General features: G+C 52.9%; 3 protein-coding genes across 6 annotated transcripts; 2 read left to right on the top strand and 1 right to left on the bottom strand.

Moving 5' to 3' along the window:
* ADORA2B (adenosine A2b receptor) lies at positions 1 to 14,764 on the top strand. Its single transcript, XM_033078583.1, has 2 exons — positions 1 to 611; positions 11,834 to 14,764. The coding sequence occupies exons 1-2, from the start codon at positions 247 to 249 to the stop codon at positions 12,534 to 12,536; spliced, it is 1,068 nt and encodes a 355-aa protein (XP_032934474.1). The 5' UTR covers positions 1 to 246; the 3' UTR covers positions 12,537 to 14,764.
* ZSWIM7 (zinc finger SWIM-type containing 7) lies at positions 13,191 to 25,040 on the bottom strand. 4 transcript variants are annotated; one of them, XM_033078588.2, is made up of 6 exons: positions 24,951 to 25,040; positions 23,936 to 24,033; positions 22,402 to 22,423; positions 20,036 to 20,138; positions 15,858 to 15,962; positions 13,191 to 13,276 (listed from the first exon to the last, which is right to left on the bottom strand). In XM_033078588.2, exons 1-6 carry the CDS (start codon positions 25,013 to 25,015, stop codon positions 13,259 to 13,261), a joined length of 411 nt encoding a protein of 136 aa, XP_032934479.1. In that variant the 5' UTR covers positions 25,016 to 25,040; the 3' UTR covers positions 13,191 to 13,258. The 4 variants fall into 4 exon arrangements, with proteins under 4 accessions (XP_032934479.1, XP_032934475.1, XP_032934476.1 ...); XM_033078584.2 differs by lacking the exon at positions 13,191 to 13,276 and adding an exon at positions 15,218 to 15,469; XM_033078585.2 differs by lacking the exons at positions 13,191 to 13,276; positions 24,951 to 25,040 and adding exons at positions 15,218 to 15,469; positions 24,500 to 24,596.
* On the top strand, positions 24,688 to 27,873 carry TTC19 (tetratricopeptide repeat domain 19). The gene is made up of 10 exons (XM_033078582.2): positions 24,688 to 24,892; positions 24,967 to 25,040; positions 25,108 to 25,218; positions 25,314 to 25,352; positions 25,846 to 25,902; positions 26,108 to 26,169; positions 26,291 to 26,385; positions 26,567 to 26,721; positions 26,956 to 27,118; positions 27,563 to 27,873. Exons 1-10 carry the CDS (start codon positions 24,703 to 24,705, stop codon positions 27,694 to 27,696), a joined length of 1,080 nt encoding a protein of 359 aa, XP_032934473.1. The 5' UTR covers positions 24,688 to 24,702; the 3' UTR covers positions 27,697 to 27,873.
* The last annotated feature ends 22 nt before the right edge of the window (positions 27,874 to 27,895 follow it).

The following is a 27,895-nucleotide window of genomic DNA, read 5'->3' as shown; positions in this document are numbered from 1 at the left end:
CCCCGGGCGGAGCATCCCGGGCGGAGCAGCCCCGATGGCCCCGCGGGTGGCGGCGGCCGCGGGCGGGCGCTGAGCGGAGCCGCGGATGCCGGGCGGGGGCCGGGCGCTGCGGGCAGCGGGGGGCCGCCACCCGGGGCTCGCCGCGCCCCTCCGGCCCCCCAGGGCCGCGGGGAGCCCGGACATGGGAGTTCGGCTGCCCCGGGGCGTGTTGGTACCTGCGGGACCGCTGGAAAGTCCCTTCTTCCCATGAGCAGCGCCTGCTCCCGGCGCTGGGCTCTCGCCATGGACACTGTGAAAACCACCTACATCGTGCTGGAGCTCATCATCGCCGTGCTCTCCATCGCTGGCAACGTGCTGGTCTGCTGGGCTGTGGCCATCAACAGCACCTTGAAGAACGCCACCAACTATTTCCTGGTGTCGCTGGCCGTGGCTGATATCGCCGTGGGGTTGTTGGCCATTCCTTTCGCCATCACCATCAGCATCGGCTTCCAGGTGGATTTTCACAGCTGTCTCTTCTTCGCCTGTTTCGTGCTGGTGCTGACCCAAAGCTCCATTTTCAGCCTGCTGGCGGTGGCCATCGACAGGTACCTGGCAATTAAGATCCCGCTGAGGTAAGAGATTGGAGTGGGAGCGGGGAGCCGCATTCCCGGACAGCCCGGGTGTGATCTTCCTCCTCTTAGTGTGCAGGAACTTCTAATCTCTAGTGCTGCCCCAAAAGTTTTGCTGCTCACAGGTGATGAGATAACAGAGGTTTGGCACTCTCAGTGCAGGACTGGGATCACTATCCCGCCTCTTTTGCTTCAAAAGACACCTGGCAGCTCAGTTTCTGGAGGATGTTTGTCTTGGGAGGGTCAGCGGCTCCTCGGGGTGGAGGAGCTGCAGTGATGTAAGGCTGTGTTTGGGATGGTTGTGGCTTATCTGTGCAGGTATTTATACAGCCCCTTTATTGCTGTGTCCAGGCATCTCCCAGGTAATTAAATAGGGGAGCAGCCACTCTTTCTCCTAATTCCTACTGTGAAAGGAATAGAGGGAAGCAGAAGGATTCACGTGACAGATTTTAGAGTTTTACAGTTCAGTCTCATCCAAGTTCAGCATCCAAGACATGAATTGGTTTCTTTCTAATTCATGGGAATTGAATTAAAATGGGGAGAACTCTATGGAACAGAAGTTACAGGCGCCTCTCCAGTGAGGTGGTGCAGCAGCTTCCTTCAGCTGGAGTGCACCAAACCCCGGCTTTGCATTATGAGCGACTGAGTTTGTTCATCTCGGTCTCCTCCGTGTCTCAGCTGTCCTTCCCTGGGAATAAGACATTGGTGGAGCCCCCGGGAGTCCAGGAGAGCTCCAGGGACTGACCAGGAGCTGTGGGGAAGCAGGGCAGATGTGGCACAGGGACCTCAGCTGAACTCCGGGCAGCCGCAGCTTTCCTGGATTCTGTCCCTGGCATCTCCCATGCACGAGCAACTAAGTCACCCTAAAAAGACTTTAAAAGAGAAAACCCTTTCACCCTGTTCTGACACCTTGCATGTGAGAGCTCCCATAGGTTGAGCAAATATTAATTAGTCATCAGCAGAGGTGGAAAAGCGCGGCTGTGTCACCACAGCACGGCTGGTGGAAATTCCGGGGGATGTCGTGCAAGCAGAGCAGACCTGCAGCAGAGCAGGGACAGGACAGGTTGTTTCCAGCATCCCTGACCCCGTTTCTGTCCCTCCCAGCCACCCAGGCGGGCTCACAGACCCACCCTGGCTCCGGAAAATGCTGTGGTGTCTTTTCCGTCCCTTCGTTCGGGGCTGTCTCACACTGGTGGGGCAGCGGCACAGTAGCGGCTACAGAAGCAGGTCACGTTTTAAAGTTTCAGTTTCATCACACCCTTGGCCACAAAGCTGTCAGGCAATAATTCTATTTTTGTACCACAAGCTCTTTCTGCAGCTGAGGGGACTGGTGAGGGGTTTCTGCTCTGTGAGATGCTGGGGGAAGCAGAGGATCAGAAATGCTCTGAGGGATCGTTCCTGTGCTTGCAGAAGGGAATGGCTTTGCCAGCTGACAAACCAGCCAGCATTTCCCCCACTCCTTTTCCCCCAATCCTGGTCCTGAGCAGGATTGCTCAGCTCTCCATCAGGGCAGTTCATCCCAGGGCGGTTCTGCCTTGCTTCGGGATTCTTTCCCAGCTTTGCTTTGCTCACCCATCTCACGCCAAATCTTTTATTCCATTTGCACAAACATCTTTATTCCTATGAGGGCTTTTGAACTGGACACAAATGGAGACCAAGGAGTCCCATCCTAGGCTGGCTGAAGTGTGAAATTTGGATTAAACTCCATCTTGGCATTGAGGCCTATTTCAGTGCTCTCAGAAGGGACCAGCAAGTAAAAAACTCCTTTCAAAGGAGGGGGGTTCTCCCTGCGAGGAGCAGGACAATGGGCAGGAGATTTAGGGACTGATACTGAAAGGCTTTTTTTAGTTGTACAGCCAGGATCAAAAGGGGATAGAGGAGGTTATGAATCTACAGAGGCAGAACCTTTCTCTACTGCACCAGAGTTTTCCCAGCAAGGCTTGGTTGGAGTTTTCAGCACCGTTATTCCTGGGATGCTCCACAGTGCTGCTGGCAGGAGAGGGGAGGAATTTCTCCCACCACCCTCTCTGGGCAGGAGCATTTCTGGAAACCATTTCTGGAAGCAGGGTTGTGCTGTGGGAATGGGAAGCTGATCATCAATTTCTAGGAATGGAGACTGTAGGAAAAGCTTTTCTCATTAAAACACCCGTTCTGGAGGCCAGTGCAGAGGCTGATACCAGACCATGAAGTATTAAATGTTTAAGAAAATGATTTGTGCCCAGCCCTGTCCAGCAATTACCATAAATAATATGATTGTTGCAGAGCAGATGAGTGTCCTTGTCACATCCAGTGCTCCATCAGCTCCCTGTGGAAAGCTCAGCAGGGACATTAAGGACTGGCTGTGTCCCATTATTTAATACCCTTTGAGAGCTTTGAGAGGCTGGGCAGCCCTGTGGGCTGGGGTGCACAGCAGAACTCTGCATTACAGCCAGGCTAATAATGGATTTTTCAGCTCTGTGGCTGAACCAATCCCATGGGGAAGAGGAAAATTGTTTCAGTGAAACTGGAACAGTGATGTTGGGAGGTTTCAGTGAAGCAAAGTGATCTGACCAACCTGGCAGATTTTGGGTTGGGTTGCCCAACCCTTCCGATGTGGCTCTTGGAGGTCAAGACCTCCTCACAGGGGAAGCAACAGACAACTTCTCATCTGGAGAATTGCAGAAAAAAAATCTAATTTTAAAAATGGTGATTTAGAACCCTCCCTCTTCTGGCTAAAAATATTTGCTGAATTTGACCCAAAGCCATGAATTCTTTCTGTCCCTCAAAACTCGTATTTCGCTTGTTTGCTTTTGATGAATTTGCTGTTCGTGGAGAAGCCCCCACCCACGCTGCCCATTCTGTGCAGCTGCAGCTCCCAGCCCTTCCCTGGCTCCCTTCTCCCTTGCAGCTCCTTGGTTTTGTGCCTTCTTCCTGAGCCTCCTGGCCACCTCCACCCCTGTGTGCCCATCCCTGTGCCCGGGGACACAGCTCCATCCCTGCCAGCCTGACCCCCCCACAGCACTTCCTCCAAGCCAGGGAATCAAGCATCTCTCAGCAGCAGCAAATCCATCCTGCAGAGAGCACTTGGCACAGAGGCTTTTGCTCTCTGGCTTCCTCCAGGGCTGGATTTCACCCCACAGTCCTGTAGCTGGGAGCCAAAGAAGATTTGTAGGTGGAATAAAACAGTTTCCTTTTATTTGCATTAACCCAAATCCTTTGGCGTGGTGAAGAATTGTAGGTAGGGATGGATGCCTGGAACAAACGTGTCAGGAATTAGGGAGGGAGGAGAGAATCTGTGTTTAGAGAGTGGAAGTGGAGTGAAACACTGAGTAACAGCACAGAGTGTGTGCCCCTGTGCACTGGTACCTCCTGCAGGACAGGGGATGTGCTGCTGCTGCTGCCAAACATCCCAGCTGGGACTGCCACGGGGAACTTAGCCCCAGTTCCCTGGGATCTGAGCTGATCTCCTGCTTCTCCTGCCTTTAATTCTCTCCCACCTTCAACTTTACCCCTCGCACATGTGCAGGACTGATGTTCCAGGGAGGCTCTGCTGTGAACTGGAGCAGGGTCCCAGCCACATCCTCTCCCTTTTTGCACATCTTTGAGCCCTTGCTGCAGCCAGAGGATCCTTGTACGGATTCACAAGCAGTTGTTGGGACCGGGATCTGTCAGTGGTGCTGCCCTGAGCTGCCTCTGCTCCTCCCCTGTCCCACAGGAGCTGCTGCCCCCCTTGGCTTTGACATGAGGGCAACAGTGCAGCTCCTTCCTGCTGTGCTCGTGGGACAGATTAAATTGGGATGGTTGCTGATTTTCCCTCATCCTTTCCAGAGGTGGCTTGGCTGATGCTGAGGCTGTGCCTGCCCCTACTGCACACCAGGGGTTCCCTCTGTGCTCCCCAGCAAAGATTTGTTCCCAGCTTGTCACTCAGCAAAGCAAACTGGTGGGGTTTGATGTCAAGTGGGAGGGCTGGAGCCACTGGGGAGCAGAGAAAATCCTCCTGGTGTTCACCTGCCTCTGTGTGGGTGCCATCAGCTCTCAGAACTGCAGCTGCTCTTCCTCCTTGCCCTTGCCTCATTTCCTTTTGTCCTTGCCCTTGCCTCCATCTGAGCCCCTGGGTGTGTTCTGCTGCTCCCCAGTGCTGTGCCCGCTCCCTGAGCATCCTGATTCCTAATTTCTGCTTCCAGAGCCTCCCCAGCCCTCAGGGTGCTGTGTCTGCCCTTGGTTATCACTGAGTTACAAACTGCAAGTGCCACAAACCCAGCAAAGGCAGGGGCTGGGGTGTTTGCTTGAGCAATGGAGCTGTCACATTTTTAGGGAAGTTTGTGTCAGCCAAGCTGGGCCCAGGGGACATGGGAGGCCCTCCCAGGGCTGCCACTCGCTCCAGCCTTTGGATGCAGCCAAAACACAACAACAAAATCAGGATAATCACATGTGCCCTCGTGGCAGTAAAGTAGAGAGGGGAAATCACAGCTATTTTTAGCTGTGAGCAGCCTGATTTCCTTAAAATGCATGTCCCAGATTTTTATATCTTTCCCACACCTCTGAGGCCACTTCCCTCCCAAAAAACAAAAGTCCTGGCAGGAAAAGGAATTGGGACCTCAGTGGGACCTCTGCCCTGACACAGCTCCTGCAGAAGCTGGGGGACAGCAGCGATGCCAGGGAACATCAGGGATGTCAGGGGTGGCTCCAGGCTGTTGGCTGAGGACACATCTCCAGGCTGAGTCAGAACCCAGATCTTTGGATTTAGGTTTTTATTCTGTTTTGGCCAGCTCAATCTGTAAAAATACAGGTTAATTTTAAGATTTTTAAAAAATAACAATTTTTGAAATCCAGCAGAATTTTGCTCCAGAAGATCTTTTGACCTCTCCCTGCAAAAAATACACAAAACTGAAATGTTTTGGCATAAACTGTTTTATTTTGAAGTTACAAGTTTTTGCTTTCTTAATTATCAAACTGCTGCTTGGGATTTTTATGAAATTTGCTGTTTGTCAGAGCAATGAGCACAGACCACAGGATTGAGTCTTTGAGGAGTGTTCTGCCCCAGCCCTGGGCTGCCCCAGGCAGTGACCACGCAGGGGTTTGGGGACTCCTCTTACTGTATTTGATCCACAAGATGCCAGGAATTAGTGACTCCAGATGTGCCTACAGATGTGTCAGTGCTGTCCCCACCCCAAGCTCTCAGGCTGGGAGAAGGGACCGGGTTCAGCGAATTTGTGCAATCCAAAGAGTGGATTAACTCCTAATCCAATGGATGACATCAGGCCTGGGCATGAGCCACGAATAACCTGGGAGTGCAGCAGTGGGGGTGTGTCCCTGTGTGTGTCCCTCTGTGTGTGTGTGTGTCCCTGTGTGTGTCCCTGTGTGTGTCCCTGTGTGTGTGTGTGTGTGTGTGTCCCCCTGTGTGTGTGTCCCCGTGTGTGTCCCCGTGTGTGTGTGTGTGTCCCTGTGTGTGGTTGGCCAGGGCTCTGCAGTGAGGGCTGCTGGGTGGAAAGGCAGCGGTTTGGAAATTCTGGGGAGGGGATTCCACCCCCCCTCATTGCAGAAAGGGATCCAGCAGAGATCTGCCATCTCCCACCCTTATCTGCTATCGGGTGAGCGGGGCTCTGGGAGGGGCAGTGTCAGCCTCAGGGACACGGGATCGCAACCAACATCTGCCTCTGCATCCCAGCCCCTATCTCACCTCCGCCAGGCACCTCCAGCTCAGCCCCCTGAGCTGCACAGCGGGGCCAGACCCCGGCGAGCTCCGGAATGACAAAAATCCCCAGCCCCAGGCCCCGGAGGGCTGATAAAGCTGAGCTGGAGAGCCCCGGGGGAGGGAGGGAGGGAGGTGCTGAGGAGGAGCTCGGGTCTGAAACGGGGGAGAACTGCGGGGCTGTGTTCTGGGACTCACAAACACAAAGCACCAGTTTCACACTGTGGAATCAGTATCACACCAGTATCACAGATTCCACACCAGTATCACAGATTCCACACCAGTATCACACCAGTATCACTGATCCACACCAGTATCCCGCTCTCCTGCCGGCACAGGGATGCTCTGGGGCAGCTGTTGCTGTTTGGGTGTCGGGGATGCTGCAGTGTGCAGGGAGAGGGGGCTGAGCTCATTTCCTTCCTGTGCTCCGGGGCTCTCTTGGCCTCAGTTTGCCCCAGCCCCGCTCACACGCTCGGTGTCTCGGTTCGGGGTTCATCTTTCAGTCTCTTTTTCTCACCCTGCCGAGCGAGCGAGCGCAGACACCGAGCTCTCACAAAGCAAAAATCCCCCGGGGGCGTGAGAGGCGCTCACACCTCTTCGGTGCTGGCAGGGTTCGAGCGCTGCACCCCGAGCTGCAGCTTCCCGTGTGTGAATCGCTGTGTGATTGCTCAGCCGGTGCCGTTTGCAGGTCTGACACCTTTCCCGTGCTGCTCCTTCCCACAGCCGGTGCCGGTGGCTGTCCCCTGTCCCCAGGCAGGGCAGGGGGCTCAGGCAGGAGCCGGGGGCTCACAGCAGGTTCAGCGCATGGATAAGAATATCTCGGACAGGGCTTTAAACCTGGAGGGGTTTGATAGCCCCGGCTCGCGGCTGGGGACACGGGGACACGGGGACACGGGGAGGGGACGCTCCCGAGAGGCGTCCCCAGGGCTGGGTGTGCCGGTTTGTCCGGTTATCCTGCTCCTGAGCCGGGAGCTCACCTGAGCCGGGCTGCTGGGTGACAGTGTGACTGTGGCAGTGTGTCAGTGTGACAGTGTGTCAGTGTGGCACTGTGACACTGTAGCAGTGGCAGTGTGACAATGTGGCAGTGGCACTGTGACACTGTAGCAGTGGCAGTGTGGCAATGTGGCAGTGGCAGTGTGACACTGTGGCACTGTGGCAGTGGCAGTGGCACTATGGCACTGTGGCAGTGGCAGTGTGACAGTGTGGCAGTGTGACACTGTGGCAGTGGCAGTGTGGCAATGTGACACTGTGACACTGTGGCAGGGGCAGTGTGGCAGTGTGACACTGTGGCAGTGTGACAATATGGTAGTGGCAGTGTGACAGTGTGGCACTGTGGCAGTGTGGCACTATGGCACTGTGACACTGTGACACTGCAGTCCCCGCCCAGCGGAAGGCTGGCAGTGCCGCTGTCCCCGCGCACAATGGGGACAGATGCCGGAGGAAGTGACTTGTCTGCCGGGACAGGGCCACTCGCAGATGTCCCCTTCCCCAGCCGGCAGTGTCACCACTGATCCCATCTCTGGCCGCCAACCCCTTCCTGGTTAAACAGCGCTGCTTTTTCTTTCTATTTCTTTTTTCTTTCCCCCTTCCTCTCCAAGGTGCAATTTATGATTCATTTAAAATGTCCTGCCAGGATATTTCAGCTGTGTGTGATCTCCATTCCATGAGCACAGAGGCAGCAATGGTGCTTATTTTGTCATAGTTAAAAAAAATAATAATTATAAAAGAGGAGGATGCAAAGTGCAGCTGTGAGGAGGTGACAAGGACACAATGCTTGGCAGCCGAGCTGCTCTCACCCCTTGTGACTGGAGGTGTCAGAATTTCCCTTCACACTTAAAATAGAATGTAATGAATTGTCACTGGTTGGTTGTAGCAGAGCACCTGCCTGACCCGAGTTCTGCAAACTCCCTCTGCTCCTCTCCCTGCATCCATGGGCAGAGTGGGGAGCACAAGCCACGAGTGAGTTTGGAGTTGAAGCTCTGAAATTGTTCACTGGAGGCTGATCCTGCTCTGGAGGCAGCGGGAGAAGCCAAAGCCCTCAAGCAGCCTCTGGCACAGGGACATGATGGACAGGACAGGGATTGATGAGGATCCTTCTGGGCTGCTGGGGACAGGCAGGATTCTCCTGTTCTGCTCTCTGAGATCAATAATGTGGTAATTACAGTTCCAGAGTGTTTCCTGCTGTTGCTACCCCAGGTTGTTCCTGCCCCAAGCCCATCGCCCCAACAGCTGAATTTGTCCTGCTGTGCTTTCCCTGTTTGACAGAGCTCATGAGCAGGGCTGGGTGAGCTCCCTGGGGTCCAGCAGGGCTGGGTGAGCTCCCTGGGGTCCAGCAGGGCTGGGTGAGCTCCCTGGGGTCCAGCAGGGCTGGGTGAGCTCCCTGGGGTCCAGCAGGGCTGGGTGAGCTCCCTGGGGTCCAGCAGGGCTGGTGGCAGATGCCAGGGACATGCAGGACATGACTCAGTTCCTGCCTTTGGGAGCCAAACTCCTGAGAGGCCGGGCTGGCAGCGTGTCCTGCTCTGTGCCAGCTGTGCTCAGCACCAGCCTGGGCCACTTGGCTGCTTCCCAGCCCCAGGAAATGGCAGCAGAAATGCAAAAAAACCCAACCCCAACCATCCTACCAACACACAGAGCGAGATTTGTGAACAGAACTGGCTCTTTGGTGTTTGCTGTGCTGCTCTCCCAGGAGAACTCTGCCATGGGGGATGCCTGCTCTGGGAAGGCCACCAGGAGCAGGGGACACCTCCTCCAGCCCCAGAGGAGCCCTGGCTGGAGCCTTTGTGGCACAGCAGGGACAGCCCAGCTGCCCATGGGGACACCCTGCAGAAGCTGAGCTCTGCTGGAGCTCCTGCAGTGGCACAGGAACCTGACTCACCCCAGCACGGCATCGGGGCTCCCACGGCTCCTTTGGGTAATTAAACCTTCGTGGTGATTGCACCAGTAAAGAGAGTTTGCCTGGTGGTGTAAAAGGAACTAATGCATTGCCAGGTTATTTAATTCCAATAAATCATTTAGAAATATTCAGCTGTTATTTACATTAAAGCAACATTTGATGCCTCCGGCAGAAGCGTAGAGGTGATTCAATATTTGTTATACATTAGTTGAGCAGACTTAAGTGAGTAAATTTACTTTAATAGTTTTGTTGGTTTGTTGTTTTAGGGGTTTTTTTGCCTAATAATAGTAAGCCTAAAAGAGAATGAAGGAGGGGTTTGCTGGAGAATTCTGAGCTGTGAAAATCTGTTGGTTCCTCACTGTCTGACCCTGTTTTATTGAGCTTAGGGAAGAGCTTGTGAGGCTCCTCATACCTGGATCTGGTGACATTCATTAATTTTTTTTTAAAGCATGAGCTCAACTTGTGTTGACTTAATGGCAATACAGGCAGAGTCCCACCAAATAAGTGTGTTAAGGTAATAACAAGGTAATTAATGAACAGTTCTAGGACATCAGGCTGCTCTCAGTTTCACCTCGGGCTCTGCTGGCTGCCCACAGCAGTGCCCATCAGCTGCACGGAGAGATGGTGGGAGGGCTTTGCAATGCAAATTCCGGGCAAATGAAGAGCTAATCTGAGCAGGGCAGTTGTTCCCTGTGAAAAACCATCTCCACCTCCTCCTGGGCCTCCAGCCCTCCCCATTGCTCAGCTCTGGCTCTTGCAGACTGGGAGCCCAGAATGTTTTTACATCTTCTCTCAGCAGACACAGAAACGCACGTGCCACGGTCCTGGCTCCACTGGGAGCGCTGGGAAGAGCGAGCAGCTCTAAAATAAACACCAGCACAGCCACTGGAACAGTAAGTGGCTTCTTGACTGGTCTTGTAAACCTTCAAGCCAAGGCTTCTCTTAGCAGAAGAGTTCAGGAGAAGAGCAGATGGGAGAAGCCTGATTTGAGGCCAAATGTTTTCAGCAAGAGGCAGCACTGGATGGGACCAGCCTGGGACCTCAGCATGGCCATGGTGGCTCCTCCTGCTCCTGAGCACACAAACCCCTCCATCCCTTCAGTTTCTGTTCCTAAACAATGGGGCCCTTTGGCATTTTCCAGTCTCACCATGGTAATTTTGGTAGTTTTTGGGATGGAGCAGTGGAGAGATTCTCTAAGCAGGGCAAACACGATCCACAGAGCTGCAGTTTTCTCTTTCCACTGCAGAGCTGAGACAGAGCAGCAGCTCCTGGTGCCTCTGCAGCACTGACTGAGCTTGGTCAGGGCTGTAGCTCAAGACAGACTTTGCCAAGAGATTGGATTTCCATCAACTTGTTTAAATCTCAATGATTTCAGGTCCCACAAGCCCAGACCAGCTCCAGCTTCTGAAAACTTAATGCAGGGTCCCAAAAGCAACAGGCTTGGCCTCAGTGATGGTCTATTTGAGAACTTATCTTCTAAGTATTGAAAATTATTAACAATGAGAGAAAAATGCAGGAGAAACCCCTCAGTGGCTGGATCTACCCTTCAGACACCAACCCACAGCTCAGCAGTGCCTAAACGTGGCTGCTGCTCCTGCATCCCCCCAGCCAGCCCAGCCCATGCCTGAAGAAGGAGCTGAGGGCTCCCCCAGCCCCTCTTTGAGCCCCAGTTGGTGCTGGCAGACCCCCAGTGTCCCCCAGTCCTTGCAGGAGGAGCAGGAGGCTCAGCTCAGGAGGCAGTGCTGTGATTCACAGGCACAGCTGCAGTTCTGTGGGAATAAAACCCTCCCCTGCCTCACGGGCCGGAAGAAAATCAGAACAAACGTCCTTAGGAAAGGAGGAGCAGGGCAGCCAAGCCAGAGTAAACAAGCACTGAGAGAAGGGTGTGGGAAGGAGGGGACGTGTGGCAGCCAGCAGACTCTGACTGGATGTGGAGAGGACAGCAATGGGTTTCTCATGTTCTCTTCTGGCACTTGCTGGTTCTTGCTATCTCCAGACAGGGATCTGACTGATGCTTTGCTTTTGGCATCCGCTCTCTTGCTCCCAAACCAGACTTTTGACTTTTGCTGCTTCAGGTTCCAGCTCTGCTCGTGTCTCTGAGCATCTGAGAGCTGGAGGGGCCATTGAAGGGACTCAGAGGAAAATGTGGGGCAGCACCAGGCTCACCAGCTTCTTCATAACCCACGTGGGATTGCAGTGCAGAGCTGGGCACCAGCATTGCCCCAGCTGGACGGGGCCAGCCCAGGAACTGCCCCAGCGTGCCCAGCAGTGGCTGCTCAGAGGCAGAGAGCATCAGTCCCAGAGAGCCTCGCTGTCCGTGCCCTGCTGCAGTTGGTGGTTTAGGATCACACGAGGATAAAGCCTTTTAGCCTTTTTTAAGACTCCAAGTCCTTTCCCTCCCCTTGCAGGGGGTTTGTGGGCTGGGGCAGTGCCTGGCGCCTCTCAGGAATAGTAAATGAGTCATGTCCCCAAATCACGGTGTGTGGGTGGAGAGCACAGGTGAGGGCTTTTGCCCCTCGGGTGATCAGAGAGGTGAGGCCCCCTCGTGGGTGTGGGTGTGGCTTTTGTCTCATTAACCAAAACACTGCTGATTTTAGCTGCAGGGAAGTGCCCAGTGCTCATTCGTGTAACATTTGCTGTGGTTTTGTCCCGGGGCTGCAGGTACAACAGCCTGGTGACCGGCAAGAGAGCGAGGGGACTCATTGCAGTGCTGTGGCTCCTGTCCTTTGGGATTGGACTGACCCCACTGATGGGCTGGCACAAGGCCATGAGTGGCTGTCCCAACGCCACCAACGAGACAGGAGCAGAGCCCCACGGGGACAGAGCTCTGGGCCAGAGCTGCTTCATCTCGTGCCTCTTTGAGAACGTGGTGACCATGAGCTACATGGTCTACTTCAACTTCTTCGGCTGCGTGCTGCTCCCGCTCGTCATCATGCTGGGGATCTACATCAAGATATTCATGGTGGCCTGCAAGCAGCTGCACCAGATCGAGCTGATGGGCAACTCCAGGACCACCCTGCAGAAGGAGGTGCACGCAGCCAAGTCTCTGGCCATCATTGTGGGGCTCTTTGCCTTCTGCTGGCTGCCCCTGCACATCTTGAACTGCATCACGCACTTCCACAGCGACTTCTCCAGATCCAAGCCCGAGTGGGTGATGTACGTGGCCATCATCCTGTCCCACGCCAACTCTGTCATCAACCCCATCATCTACGCCTACAGGATCCGCGATTTCCGCTGCACCTTCCGCAAGATCCTCTCCAAGATCCTCTGCAAGGCCGACGACTTCCCCAAGTGCCCCTCTGACAACAACCAGCACCTGACTGTCATCAACATCAGCTCCCCCGTGGCCTCGGTGACTGTATGACCCTGCCCTGATGTCCAGCCCGTCCCTGGCACTGCCCTGCCCCGGGAGCAGGCCCAGGAGGGCTCAGAGATGACCACTATGCACTTGTGCAGCTGTGTTTTGATTTTGAGTTTTATTTTTGTAATGAACGTGGTGCCTGGTGGAGGAGTGACCTGAGCGGGGACACTGAGTGCAGCTCGCCCTCCTCTGCAGCCCCAGGGGGTGTGAGAGCTGTGCTCCTCTTGTGTTTCCTTTCCAGGTGTTTCCTTTCCAGGTTGGACACTGACTGGGGAAGACTCACCTGCTGGGGGGGTGTTTCCCCAATTGTGCTGCTCATGTCAAGTCATAGGATCTTTATTTTAATTATTATTATTATTATTATTTTTTAATATTTGGATTCATTTAGGAGTAATAATTTTGTGTCTGTTTTTTGAGTTGTTCTCTAAGTCCATACTTGACAGCACTTTGGTAATACCCTAATTATTCCATCAATTGTTTGATGCAGCTTGTATTCTCTGATGGGAAAAAGTCTTACTTAGCCCAGCTGCTGGTGTGAAACTGAATCTGTGTTCCAGGAACTGAGGGGAGGGACTGAGGATGGGAAAACCAGGTCAGAACTGGCCAGCCCAGCATGGAAACGTCATTTACTGAAAGATTTGAGAAAAGACTTGACCGAGGTTTTAGAGCAGAGGATTTATTGCCTTTAATTCACTTTGGTTCACAGGAGTGTGCAGCCCAGTGCTTCAGGTTTGCTCCCAGATCTGTTTCCAGCTGTCAAAATGCAGGAGGCAGAAGTGCCCCAATGGTCCTGGCCTGTCTGAACCAGAGCCACCAAGGCCAGTGTCACTCTGCCTTGGGGACACCAGCTCTGCAATTAGGTTTTTTCTCCAGGTCAAAACTTGTCAGCCTTGCAGAGCTTCCACAAGTGCAGGTTTTAGCAGTGAGAGGTGGATGCTGCAGCTCTCCTGATTCCTAAAGCTTGTCTGGCTGGGACACCCCTGCAGCCCTGTAACCCCCAGAAGCTGTGAATGCTTTTTAGTAAGGTTTTTTTTTATTTTTATCCCTGAAAAATTGTACTTGAATCACACAGAAATCAACTTTATATTTTTAAAATTCTGTTGCACTAAAAGCGGGGTACAAGACCCCAAGAGTTTAATTTCTCTGGAATATATAGTGACAAATATGGTGTAACATCAATTGAAAAGCTGAAGAAAAGCTGCAGCATCTCCTCTGCCAGCTGGCAAGAGCTGCAGGCAGCAGCTGCAGGAATCACCCCGGGCCCACCATGCACAGGGAATGGTTCCCTGGGAGTGCTGGATTTCAGTGCTCAGCCCCAGACCTGGGTGAACTCACCAGAGCTCTGAATGGGTTTGCACAGTTTAAGCACTGTCCAAATTTAGCTCCAGCTCAGTGGCTCAGATATGGGCATTTCCAGCACGAGGCTGAGCAGTTTAAGTCACTGTCCCAAGTGCTTCTCCTTTAACAGCCCCATTCAGCTTTGCTGCATCTGCCTTGGGCAGGGGCCAGCTGACACAGGGGCCACCTCCTGCCATTTGGGCAGGGCCTGGCTCTCTCCTCCCTTCATTCCTTCCCTTCTGTGCTATCTTTGGCCCTGTTCCCCCTGTTAATCACAAGCAGGGTTTCACCTGCAGCCCTGGCAGCGTTGCCAAGTGGTTGCAAGCCACATTTATCCTCACAACAAAGGATGGAATCTCTCCCTTTGGCTGCCTGAAACCGACCCAAACTCTCACAGCAGCAACAGAGGGAAAGTCTCAGTGCTGTAACACCAAGAGAGAAGGTCCCAGAACACTTGTCCACATGTTCCAGTGCAGCTCAGCATCCAGCCCTGCTCCCTTCCCATGCCTCCCATGAGCCAGAATTCCTGCAGATGGATGTGGAGCATCCTCAGTCCAGCTGTGCCTCTGGGCTGTCAGGCACTAACTCTGGCCCAGGTCATGGTCACTGGGCTCAGGAAGAGCCTTTGTGGAACTGAGCCAAAAACATTTCAAGGCAAAATAAAAATAGGACACCTCTCTTGCCCTCCTCCATAAAAAGCTCTGAAGGTTTCTATAAAAATGTGAAGCAAAAACAGCAGAGGAACTTTCTGTATTGAGTGCAGCTGTGGCCACTGAGCTGTCACTGCTCTCTGCTCTGATGTACATGGATGGATGTGTTCTCCTCGTGTTGCTCAGATTTTGTATTTGCAGAAACTGTTATTTACATACAAAATGTTTCATTTACCACCCACACCAGCTGGCTCAGCCTGTGCCCCATTATTTATTGAGGTTGATGTGTTCACAGGTGCAGGGAGGACAGAGCATGGACAGGGAATCACAGCTGGAAGGAGCTGGGTCCCAGGGAAGCAGCCTGGAGGTGCCCAGTGTGTCTGAAAATGTTTGATTTAAAGCACAGCAACCACATTGATGCTTCCAAAGATCCTGTTCCAGTGGAAGCACAGAGCTGTCACCAGCCTCAGGTGCTGAGGGGTCCCTGCCATAGTCCCTGGATCAGGTTTGCCACTGAAAAATCAGAAATTGCTCTGAGCTGCCACCTGCAAAGAGCCACAGCAGCTCTTAATCTGTGCATCACTGAGACCTGCAGGACTGTTTGCATTCCTCATATCACAATTATTACAGATTAGTTCAAACATCTTCAGAAATCCCAAACCCAGCATAAATAAATGAAACTGAAGTCAACACAGGCCTAATTAATTAATTTATCAGTGCCAGGCTGCTAATTAATGTCACGCTTGGCTGCAGCACAGGAAGAAATCAAGCAGCCCAAGGAGCATTTGACAGCCTTGTAGACACAGAAATGCCAGGAGTGATCCAAATCCTTCATCCTTCATCCTCTTCCTCAGCCAGGAGGATGTTTGTGAGCTGCTCCTCAGACACAGCCAGCTCCTGGCAGGCTCCCATGGCCTGGCTGAGGTAGACAGCCAGGATGTGCTTGCACTGCAAAGTTAAGCAGGAGCAGGGCTGCAATGTCAGGCTCAGTCTGGACCAGGAATCCATCCTGGCTAAAATGTGTTTGGTGAAGAGTTCAGCCCTCCCAGGAACGTGGGTCCCTCCTGGCACAGGTGGTGCTCAGTGTCCCCACTTCTGTCACCATGCAGGGATCTGGCACACAGGTCCTGGCTCCTGGCACCCTCCCCAGCACTGCTGGCCATCAAAAGCCCTCCCTGCACCAAACCTGGGGCTCTCAGAGGCTCCCAGTGGGTCAGGCTCAGCCTGCCTGGCCAACTCCACACTCCTGTTTGTTTGGAAATGTGGGGTTCAAGGAGCAGGGCACAGCCTTGTCCCCCCTCCCCATGCCAGCCCCAGGCTGAGGCACAGAACTCACCAGCAGACTCTCACTCTTCTGCAGCACAGAAAAGCCAAAGGCAGGGCATGTGCAGAAGTGGCAGGAGCTGTAGCAGGTGTAGAGCTTGCCTGAGCTTCCAAGGACCTGAAACAGAGGCAGATGAGGAGTCAGAGGTAAGATTGACTTTAATTTCTCTGACTCAGGCTGGGTCTGCACTGCTGTCACAGTACAGAAGTGTCCCCAAGCACTGCAGTGACCCACCTAAGCTCGAAGTTCCTCAGTTTCTCATGGTCTCTGGGAGCTTCTCTCCCTGAAGGTGAGGGTTCTATAGCTGTGCCTGCAGCCTCAGGGACAGCTCTGCTTCTAAGGGACCAGGAAAGGGGTGGTGGCACCACTCCCTGACCTCCCATGGAGAGCCAGCCCCTCCCCTGAGCTCCCTCCCAGCCCTGGCAGGCTCAGAGGTGGAAATGACAAAGATTTTTGTCACACACAGCCCAGGTGTGAGCCCAGAGCCACCAGGGCCTGGGGACAGGAGAGCAGCACTGAGCACTTGCAGAGAGGCCTCTCCTTTCCCAACCACTGAAGGCTGCTCTGCTCTGCTCTCAAAACCAGCTGCAGCTACTGGAATCCAGATCTGCCTGAATAAACAAAGCTGAAGTCTCCAGAGAAGCCTCCCTGCTCCATCTCAGCTTTGGGAACAGCACTGCCTGCTTTTCCCACATGCTGTTCCCTGCAAGGCTGGTACTGAGGCACCAGGGTGAGCAAACAGGTGAGGGAAGCATTTTTTTCCAGCATGGAGCAATGTGTGAGCTGCTGGAGCTGACTGCAGGATATAGGAAAGCCAACCTATGGATAATTATTTCTCTTTTGGTCTCTTCAAGACTGGAAAATAGCTTTTAGGGCCCAGCCCATGGGAAGGGAAGGATCTGCAGGAGCAGAACACACTTGCACAGGGCCCAGGGCTCTCCACTCTGGCTGGGTTTGGGGCACACACCCCCCCTAAATCCAGAGATAAACACAAAAAGTGAAAAGGCAGTGGAGCTCTGCAGAGTGCTGCTCTCCTCCAGGACATCCCTGGCATTCCAAGCCCCTCCAGAGGAACATTGTCCCTCACTGTCCAAAGCTGCACTTCCCAGGGGAGCCTTCCCCTGTCCCTGGAGCTCTCCCTGCACCCTCTGCCCAACAGGGAACACCCAGGAGTTTGGGCTCTCCCACAGAAGTGCCAATGCCTCAAAGTCCCCCTCACTCCCAGCAGATCCAGGACACAAAATTACATTCCCATTTCAGAGTAAACCAATTTTTTTTCTCAGTCTGGCCTTTACCCTGAGTCCTCCTTTTACTGCAGGCTGAGTTTGTTTCACTTGTGATAAGTTTGTTTTCCTGTAGCCCCTTTGATTGTTTTTTCCAAGATGAAATATTCTGATGGTGCCTTCCCTTCAGAAGTGTTTTCCTTTGGGCAGGGGGGGAAGCCACAGCCAGACAGTGCCAGATTTGGGCTGAGCTCAGCGTTCCCCCATCCTGACCTGGATGGCAAGAACACCTAATAAGGCAAAATCTAAAATCCAAAGACTGGGAGAAAAAGGTGCCTGTGTTCCTGGCCAGCTGAGCCCAGCCAGGCACTGGGGTGCTCCCCAGGACCTGAGGTGACATTTCCTCCTGCTGTCCTCATCCCTGGGCCTCAATGAGCAAAAATCCCCCTGGAAGTGTCCCTGCACATGGACAGACAGACAGACAGACAGACAGGCAGCACCACAGCCTGTGCCAGGGCCTGCTGCTCAAACCCTTCACCACACAGCTCCAGGAAATGAATGCAAAAAGACAGCATGGAAAAGAAGCCAATGGAAGTGCAGGATGTGAGCAGTGCCAAGAGGCAGCTGGCAGGGCTGAAGCACTGCCCTGCTTCACTGCCACAGCTCAGCATTTCTGCAGAGCTAAAGGTGCCCCAAATGCTGCCAGGTCAGCACTGCCACACCCAGCACAGCTCCACCACCACCAGACCCACCTTCCCTGGTCAGGATTTACCCCTGACCTCAGCCTGGCAGGATCATCCCAGCTCTCTGGGGATAATTTCAGCTCTTGGACACTCCATCAGTGCTACTCTGTTAAACAGCAATGGCTTTGAGAGACAAATCACAACTTTCAGACTGAGGGCTCTTTCTTCTCCCATCTCAGCTCCTGAGGCCAAGAGCTGCCTACACTACAGGGCCTGTCTGAGCAGAGCCTTCCTCCCCTGAAGCAGGACCTGAGATGTGCTGGGTGATATGGAATTATCACCAGCTCAGATTTGGCTATAATGACCCAAAGGAGTTTCACAACAGAACCAACTTCATGGCCTCAAAGAGTTCTCCAGAGCCAGCTGCAAGTGGAAGCACCACCTCACATTCCAGCTCAACCACATCTGGGTGCAAATGGCAGGGCTGATTTGTGGGGGATAATTAACAGGATGATTGTGCAGTGTCCATGGATGCCCCTCTCCCCAGGAGCTCAGCTGGGGACATTCCCACACATTCCTACAGCACACAGGAATGAAGAGCCAGTGACTCCAGTGCAGTGTCCCACCCAGGGCCTCAGTCTCTGTGACCCCAGATGTGTTGCTGTCACTCCTCCAGCCCCAGGGTAGATTCTGCTCTTTGTTTCTGCATCTCAGACAGCTGTGGTGAGGGAGAATTTCACAATGGCACCAACCTCACACCCCCAGAGAAAATATCTCTTCAGATTCCTCTGTTAATGAACTCATCAGCATGGCCCTAATCAGCAATCAAGCTCCACTGCAGAGGAATGCACACACAGGAACCTCCTTCCTGAGGTTTGTCCTGCATTAACTCCCTGACCCTCCAGTCCAGGGGTTCCTTCTCCACAGGGAAACCAGAGGCAGGAGAGCAGTTCTGCCACGTCTTCCTTTTCAGTGGGCACCAACTGAGCCCATTATTAATATCAGTAGATTTTTAATTGATGGCCAGCAAAGCTCTGCCTCAGCCTGCAGGGCCTGACAGAGCTCTGCAAGGAGAATGTGACTGTTCTCTACCCAGTGGCATTTTTAGACAAGCAGGAGTAAAAAAGGGAAAGCCTTTGAGCATTCAATTAATCAGCAAGGCAGCTGCTGTCTAAGGGTGCTGGAAGCTTCCTAGGCTTTATCAAGCATCCACAGGCAAGCCCCCAGCTGGAATCCAAGGCTGTTCTCAAGCCCTGGGTATGATTCATGTCCCTCTGGAGGGGCCTGTGGCCTCTCCATGGCCCCAGAAGTGATAAAGGCTCCATGTGCAACCCAAGCTGTGCAGCTCTGAACACGTGAGAAGGGTTTGTGCCACCAGCCAGGCCTGACTCCACAGCCCTTTTCTCACCCTACACAACCCCAAAGCACCCCCAGGGGAGGAGAAAAGGTCCTTTGCACAGGGATACTTGGAAATGTTCCTCTTGGGTGCTGCAGCAGTGAGCAAAGACATTCCCCCTTCTCTGGGGTGAGAAAAGCACAGAACCAGGCCCAGCCCTGGAGGGGTTGGGAGTGCTGAGGAGAAGGAATTGATGCTTCTTGACCAAAATCTTTTGGGCACAGGGTCCCAGTGCCCAGCCAGGGCACAGCTCTGTGAGCTACAGGCTGGATGCAGCTGGTCAATGCTCACAGCATTGTCCCAAAAGAGATGCTGGGGGCCACAGAACAAGGAACTGTGCACAGCACAGAAAGCTGGGAACAGTGTCCACAGCTCCTCACCCCACTGCCACCCTGTGCTGTAACTGGTCTCAGGGCTGAGGTGAGCTCTTCTCCCCAAAATGCCATTTCCTGGAGATGTTTCTATGGTTCACAGCCTTGGCTACACTGAACCAGAATGAAACCCACGGGTTTGGCCTGCATTGCTTCCTGCCAGGCAGCAGAGATCAAGAGGGGAAAGAAACACAGTGACAGCAGATAACAGAGCTGTGTACAACTGGTCAAGAGGAAGAACTTCCTCTGCTGGATAGGATGAGAGCAATAAAGCAAAATTAGCAATCCCTGGAAAACTTCCTCCTGACTGTGATGCCCACAAACACATAAATTGTCTCTGGCTGGCTGGGAGCCACAAAGAAAATGGTTCTGCACTGTGCTGCTCTCCAGTGTCACTTCAGGAGTCTGTAAAACACTGGTGTCCTCTGTGTTTATCCATGCTCTGCAAGTCAGGAAAACACTGTCTCAGGTGCCAGCTGGAAAGTATCAGAAAGCAAGAGCCAAGAGAAGCAGGTACCTGGTAGAGAGTCCTTCCACTGGGGGACCTGACCCTGGTGACAGAACGCTGATCCACCAAATCCAGAGCTGGGACTGCAGATGGGCCAAAAATGAACTTCAGCCTGGGAGAGAACAAGTCTCTAGTTAGGTCACAGCACTAAGGGAGACCACCTGGCTCTGTGGAGCCCACTGCAAAAGTAACATTTCTCCTTGCTGCAGGAACTGCAGATGTCCCATGAGCACAGAGGCACAAACAGGATTTTAGTGGAGCACACAGAGCCAGACCTGGCAATGCTCAGGACAAAAGGGGCTCATGCTCTGGGACACCTCAACTGCACAGCCAGGCTGTCCTGGGTGTGCTGTCAGTCCTGAATCCCACCTCTAGGCATGGACAACACATCTCCTTGGAGAAAGGGGAGTGCAAGGATGATCCAGAGCTCCTGGAGTACAGGAACTGGGGCTCCTTCCTCATCCCTTGGAAATCTGCTCAAAGCCTGGGGAAGGAGTGAGTCATTTTGTAGTGATCACATCTCCATCCTAGTCACAACTGAGGGATAAATTATCCTTTCTCTACCCACCAAACTGCATCAGGAGGAAGCTGGAGAACATCAGGGAGTTACTCAAGACACTCCACTGCACATGGAGACACCAGATAGCATCAGTTTTACATCTGTGACCCAGCTAGGAGCAGGGCTCAGGGACAGCCAAGCTATTCCCAGGGGCAGCAGTGCCTGATGTCCCTCCACTGTCCCTAAAATCCCTTTCCCTTTCAGGCAGGACATGCAGGGATGCATTTATGGATGAGATTTATAGATTGGGATCACTGCACATTCCAAAGGGGGATTTTATCTCCTGTGGTGCTGTGCAGGGTGTAGGATAAGGTGTGTGTTAAATATGGACATCTGCACCTTCAGCCTATTGTCCACACAGCTCATGGGCTTCAAAGTCATTCCAGAGCAGTAAATCCAGCTGCTCTGAGTGTTTCCAAAGAGCTCAGTTAACTTCACAGACCTTTCACCCGCTGAGAAAAATCTGTGTAGTCTAGATTGGTTCCAAGAGTAAACAACAAGGAAATCAGCAGTGATGAAGAGATAGCACCAAAGAGGAGACAAGAGAAAGGGGAAAGTTTCCAAGTGCAGGGAGGACAGAGCAAGGCAGAGCCCCAGCACGGCTGAGTCAAGCTCACTGATAAGCAGCCAAGCAGCCAGACAGATTCCAGGAAGACCAAAACTTGCACAAACTCAGGGCAAGGAGGGCTGGCTCCCTCTGAGGGCTGTGAGGAGGTGGGTGGGGAGCACTTAACGTAACACATTCCTTAATGATTAGGTTTGGGACTATAAGGGGCTGAGTGCAGTGAGTTTCAGGAACTCTTTTCAAAATTAGGGAATTCTTTTCTTGTGTATATAATTTCATCAGTTCAACAGGAAATGCCCACAGGAAATTCAAGTACTTTGGAGATTTTGAAATTAAATCAGAATACTTCTGAGCTGCTGGAATTGATGGAAATCTGGCTGCCAAGAGTTACCACCCAACCATTATTAAACTTAACAAGGGAATTTCTTTCCTCCTCTTTTCTTTTCCAAGGAGAAGGAAACAAAAGTTTTTAAATCTAATCCCACCTTTCACAGGCCACTGTGGTCCCAGGAGAGGGAGTGAGCACACCTTCCACAGATGTTGGGTCAGGTAACTTTAACACAAAGGCACTAAGGCCTGGAGGGTTCCTGGTGATCTCCCCCTGGCAGGCAGGAACACAAGGTTAAAGAAGAATCTGGAAAGTCTCTTTCAGTGTGACAATGCCTTTTCTCCACCTTCAACACCAACTGGTGAGGGCTGAAGTTGTGAAATTTGGATCCCTTAGGTCACTGCTGGGAATGACTCAAGTATTCACAAGGGTGACAAAGCTGACCTGAGATTGCCCCTAAACAGAAGAGAACTTTCAATCTCCAAGTTAACAATTCCCTCGTGCAGGGGGATGATAAGGACACTTCTCCCTCTGTCACAGGTGCCAATGACTCAAACAGCAGGAGTGAGCTCAGGGTGCTCACAGAGCAGAGTGCAGGAAGGCAGAGGGATGAATCACCCTGGAACACAATCCACTCCCACAGCAAACTCCTTCCAGACATGAGACTGGACTCAGAGCTCAGGTTAAATATCCTGGGTTTAAATTAGAGCAAGTCATCACAGGAGATGCAGTGATACAGAGATAATTTTGTGAATCTCTGGAAAAAACCCTTCAGAACCTTCATTTACACCACCACCAAAACCACCAGCATTTTTGTGTTTCAGCAGCACTTGGTCAAGCACAGGGGAATGCCATGATGAGAGCTGACCACCAACTGCCCTTCAGCAGGACACTGGGGCAGAAATGAAGCAGAAGACACTCACCCCAGCAGCAGATCATCAGGGACTGCAACAGAAAGAAAAAGAAATGTGATTTTGTAGAATTTCTCATCACAGGGGGGTCATTGTCCCTCCAGGGTACCCCCAGAGGCCATACAGGACTGCAGAGCTCCCAACATCCTCTCCAGCCACCAAAAAAGCAACAAGGAGCAGCAAAATGATCCATGATGGCAGTGCTAAGGCACTTACCAAGTGCCTTATCTTATGTACTTATCAAGTACAGCAAGCACAAGGATTCATTTTAAAAAGAAATGCAGAAGCCCAAATGTACTTTCTTCCACGACATCCTACTTTTAAAAGTACACAATAAAAGGCAGGAGGCCTCAGCATCTTACTCTGCCACTTTAAGGAGCTGGTTAAAAATATATATATTCTTTTCCCTGGCATGAGTTGAGAACTCTGGCATCACAACTTTAAAAATGTTGTTCTTTTCCAGCACAGTCTTGCAGGGCGCCACTGGTTTATGGCTTTTCATACAACCACTGAAACATTGTGTCTTCCTTTACTGGAACTTCTTGTTAAAATGGAAAGTTACACTGGAGCAAACTGTGTTTGTTGTAGCTGACAGCTCAGGCTCTGCTTGTCCACGCTGATCTTTCTGTGAACACCCAGGGGACACAGTGTACTCTGTCTCCTTATCCCACTGGAAGATCTGGATTTTTGACTTTAAAATCCTTTTCTTCCGACAGTTCAAGATACTCTCCATGACTTGCTCTGTTGGTTTGAATGTCTCAGCTTTATTTGAATTTAATTTTGCAAAGGGATCAGTCACTTGTCTCTACAGCTCTGTATCAATGTGTGCCTCAGTACCACTCTGCTGCCTTTAGGACACCTTTAAGAGATGTGAAGTTCTCATTTTGTTTAGTTTACAACAGGATTTCTAAAGCTCTTTTAAAAGCAGTCACATGTAGATTTTGGATTTACCCTAACCTGACAGGAGCCATAGGTGCAAGTGTGCCAAAAAGCTATCACTGGGGTCACTCTGAGCTTTCTGCCCATTCCTCACTCCCACATAGTGCCCAAGACAGATTTATCTGAATTCTTATTTGTTTGGCTTTTGTGCAGTTAAAAATATTCCTTCAGCTGACACTTTCCTTAGGAAGAGCCGTTCTGTGCAGTAAACACAAACATTAATATTCTCTTAGCACAGATCCAGCAAAGGTAATTGTTCTTAACTAGCTGCTGGAATTGGCCAGGATTTCACTGCTGGCTTGAGCTCCTTTCACTGAAGCTCTGGGAAGTTGTTCCTCACCCTGGGATCACCAGCACACCCCCTCTGCCGGTCAAGCCAGGGAAATTTGGGGAATTTCCCTTTCCAGGTCGTTTTGGGATTGGTGAGTCTGTGGAACCAGCAGTGCAGAGGGCACAGCAGAATTCCAGCCTGGAGGCATTAATTTATCATCCCTCAAGTGTCACCACGTGCACCAGGAGCGCTAAGAAGCAGCGTTACCTCTCACAGTAAAAAAAAAGAATCCAAACTGGTGTGATTTTTGAATTTGACCTGGGATCCTTCACATACCCTGTGAGGTCTCCTGAAAAGACTTTTTGATCTCTCTCAGGAGCTCTTCTGCCACTGCTGGCAAGGTACTGCTGTCCATCCCTGGCACAGGATCATCCCTGCAAACGAGACAGGACAGAGACAGAGGGAAATCTTTGGGTCACCAAGGACACCGAGCATCAGGAGGGGTTATCAGCGACCAGCCAAGGAACGGCGCCCTCAGCAACTTTTAAAATGGTTTTGTTGCACGTTCTGGGGACACAAACACACGGGTCTGTCTGAGATGCCCCCACACGAACATATCTTTGTCCCCTCACAGTGACACTCCAGCCCTTTCCCCATCTTTGTACCCTCACAGTGACACTCCAGTCCCTTCCTCATCTTTGTTCCCCTCACAGTGAACAATCCAGTCCCTTCCTCATCTTTGTTCCCCTCACAGTGACACTCCAGCCATTTCCTCATCTTTGTCCCTCACAGTGACACTCCAGGCCCTTCCTCATCTCTGTCCCCTCACAGTGAACGATCCAGTCCCCGCTCCGTGTCCCGAGGGGCCCGGCGCGCTCAGGCCGTGCGGGCGCTGCTCACCAGGGCGGGCAGAGGGGCGGGGCCCGCTCCTGTCCCGTTCCCGGTGCTGTTCCCGCCGGGAGCAGGGCCCGATCCCGCTCCCGCTCCCGGTCCCCGTCCCGGTCCCCGTCCCGGTCCAACTCCCGCTCCCGCTCCGGGCGTGACGTCACGGCACCGCCCCGCGCCCGCGGTGACGTCACACGCCCTTAAAGGGCCCGCTCGGGATGGCGGCGGTGGCGGCGGCGCTGCCGCGGGCCCTGTCCCGGCTGTGTCCCCGGCGCTGCCGCGCCCTGCCCCGGCCCGCCTGGACGGGAGGACACCGGGGACATCGCGGGGACAGCGGCTGCGGCCCCGCGGGGCCGGCGCGGGCGCGCTGGGCACGGCCGGCCGGAGCTGCTCTGGCCTTCCTGGGAGGTGAGAGGGGCGGCGGGCACCGAGCACCGGGTACCGGGTACCGGGCACCGGCACCCACCGCGCTGTCCCCGCAGGGCTCTCCCTGTTCCCGCAGGATGCCGAGGAGGACGGCGAGGACGCCATCGTGCTGCTGCTGAAGCGAGCCAAGGTGAGGCGCGGGCGGAGCGGGCGCGGCGGGCGCGGGGCCCGGCGCTGACCCGGCCCTGCCCCCGCAGCTCAGCGCCCTGAGGGGGGAGCTGGCCGAGGCCGAGCGGCTCCTGCACCAGGCCCTGCGCCGGGCGCACCAGCAGGACAACAGGCAGGCCATCATCTACACCTACAGCATGGTGAGCTGCCGGCTCGGGCACACGGGGACGGCCGGAACAGCGGCTGAGACTTGGCAGTGCTGCGGTGGAGCTTGAGCACTTTCTGTCTCTTCCAGATGGGGAACGTGGCCTACATGCAGGGACAGCTGGACAATGTGAGTAACTCTGGTTTTTCCCTCTGAGTCTGTAGAGGTTGACATCTCGTGTCAGAGTGTCAGAGGTGCAGGGTGCTGGCACAACTCAGCTGTGGGACAGAGATGTCCCAGTGCAGGGCAGAATGATCCGACTCAGGGCTGCAGTCCCATGAGCACACCAGGCTAAGAAAGACGCTCTCACTGTTCAATTTTGAGCTCCAACACGGTGTGCAAGAGAAGGAATACTTAATGTGAAATGCTGCAGTTGTGCACAGGGATGGCTGCCCCAAGGAGGATAAAGGGTAAAGGCCTGGCTGCTGCAGCAGTGCTCAAGGAGAACTGAAAGGATTCCACTGGTTCAATATCCCTGGGCTCTGCTCAGCCTTTCATTTCTAACTCGTCTTGGTGTAGTGTAAATGCAACAAATTTGAACCAGGTCCCTCTATGCAGTTTGCCTCTGTTTTGTTTTAAATGCAATCAGTCCTCAGTATCCTTTTCAAAATTCTCATTTCAGGCAGAAAAGCTCTACAAAGCAACTATGAGCTACATGCTTGCAGGGGACACAAAGGAGGTATGTTCTGAGACAGGCTCCCAGTCTCTTTACCTTATTTCTTGTGCTGTAATGCCTCTTACTGGAAATTGGCACTACTGGAATGGATGGCAGCACTGAAGGCAACAAGATGGGGATTTTTCAGGTCTAAACTGAAAAAGTAGGGGAGGTTCTATTAGGGGGGTTACAAGATGAGTAACAGTTGTGTTGTGTGTCCTCCTGGCAGGATGACAACGCCATCCTTGAGCTATCCCTCAAGCTGGCCAGTATCTATGCTGCTCAGAAACAGTGAGTTCCCAGCTGGAGGTGCTATCTGCTTTCATCTGCAGTGGTGGTGGGGTGGCCAAGCAGAGGCTCTTTAATGAGGGATCCTTCAGGGACAGAAGGAGCTTTGCTTTGCCCTTTGCAGGGACAAATTAGCTGTAGCTGGCTACCAGTTCTGCATCCTGACCCTAGAGGAGAAGATTGCCAAGCAGAAGGACTTGCCTGAGGATGTCTTATCAGGTGGGCAGCCTTGTCTGCCAAAGGCTTCTCATCTTTTCTCCATTTCCCTGCCCTTGATGTTGTTTCTGTATTGCCTAAGCACCATCTTCATGTCAGCCCATTGCCTTCACACTGCCTGAGTTTGGTGGAGGCTCATGCTGGATCCTGTGGCAGTGATCACTTCACTCCTCTCTTTTTGCAGCTGAAGAAAAGGCCAACACCCAGCTCCTGCTTGGGATGAGCCTGGACTCCTACGCCCGCTACCTGCTGAACATCAAGGAGCTCTCAGCAGCACAGAAAATGTATGAGAAGGCTCTGCAGATATCAAGTGATGTTCAGGGAGAGACTCATCCACAGGTGATTTGTACAGAAAGGCTGATCTGTAGGGAGTGAGGCAGCCTTGGAGCAGCTCTGCTGCCATGAGACAGGGCCAGCACTACCTGAGGCTGTTTTCCTGCCAGGAAGGACGAGCATGCAAATACAGAACGTTTCTCTGGGAAATACTGCTTCAACTGGTGTGCCAGGGAATGAAAGTGGTGCTTCTGCTGCCCCAGACTGCTCCACAAGTTTCCCTTTTCCCTCCTGGTGCAGAGTGTGGTGCTGATGAGTGACCTGGCCACGGTGCTGGATGCTCAGGGACGCTACGAGGAGGCGCACGCCTACAGCAGGAGGGCAGCAGAGCTGGCCAGGGACACTCAGCACCCCGAGGAGCACATGGTGCTCAGTAACCTGGCAGCAATCCTGATGCACAAAGGTCAGTGAATAAATGCCCAGCCTGAGCTTGTGCTGACTGCAGAGATCTGGATCTGTGTTGTAGGGCTGAACTACAGTGCTGGTTTTGGGGAGTTAGTTTTAGTTTAAGCAATTTGAACTTTCACAAACTGAATTAAGCCCAAAAGGTTGCTAGGGGATCTTATTTCCCATGTCCTTTGTGTCCAGAAGCTTTTCCAAAAGGACAAAAAACATGCATGAGATTTGTTGCTGTGAGATTTTAACGCTGAAGCAGCAGCAGGTCCCATCATCACTGCTGCTCTCCAGCTCTCAGAGTTGCATGGATGATGTTTTCATCAAACTGGCAGGATGTTTCCTGAGCCTTCCTAGATCTTGATGTGTTCCAAATAGTTCCCTTGTCCTTTGCATCAAGATGGGGCTGGGTGATGGAACTGGGTAGCCAAGCCTCTTCTCCCTCTTGCTACAGAAGATTTCCAGCAAGCAAAACTAGTGTACAAAGAAGCTCTCAAGCAGGCCCAGCAGAAGGGAGATGCTGCTTCTGTCCAGCATATCCAGGAGGAGCTAGCTGAGCTGGCCAAGAGGAGAAAGGGCTCCAAGTAAGTTTGGCCACAGGGTCCAACCTTGAGGTGGCTGAAGGCAGCAAGGGTTGGTCAGCACAGACAGCTGGGAGCAGCTCAGTGCAATTCTCCAGAGAAACAGCAGTGAGGAGTTTCAGGACTGCTTAAGAGGAAGGGCTGCCCCTGCCTAACAGCCCAAAATAAAGGTGTGAAATCTTAACTGTGTCAATTTGTGGTGTAGT

Source organism: Catharus ustulatus, chromosome 22 (genome assembly GCF_009819885.2).
Source record: "Catharus ustulatus isolate bCatUst1 chromosome 22, bCatUst1.pri.v2, whole genome shotgun sequence".
Lineage (NCBI taxonomy): Eukaryota > Metazoa > Chordata > Aves > Passeriformes > Turdidae > Catharus > Catharus ustulatus.
The sequence above is the reverse complement of the archived record's forward strand: the minus strand, read 5'-3'. Positions and strand labels throughout refer to the sequence as shown.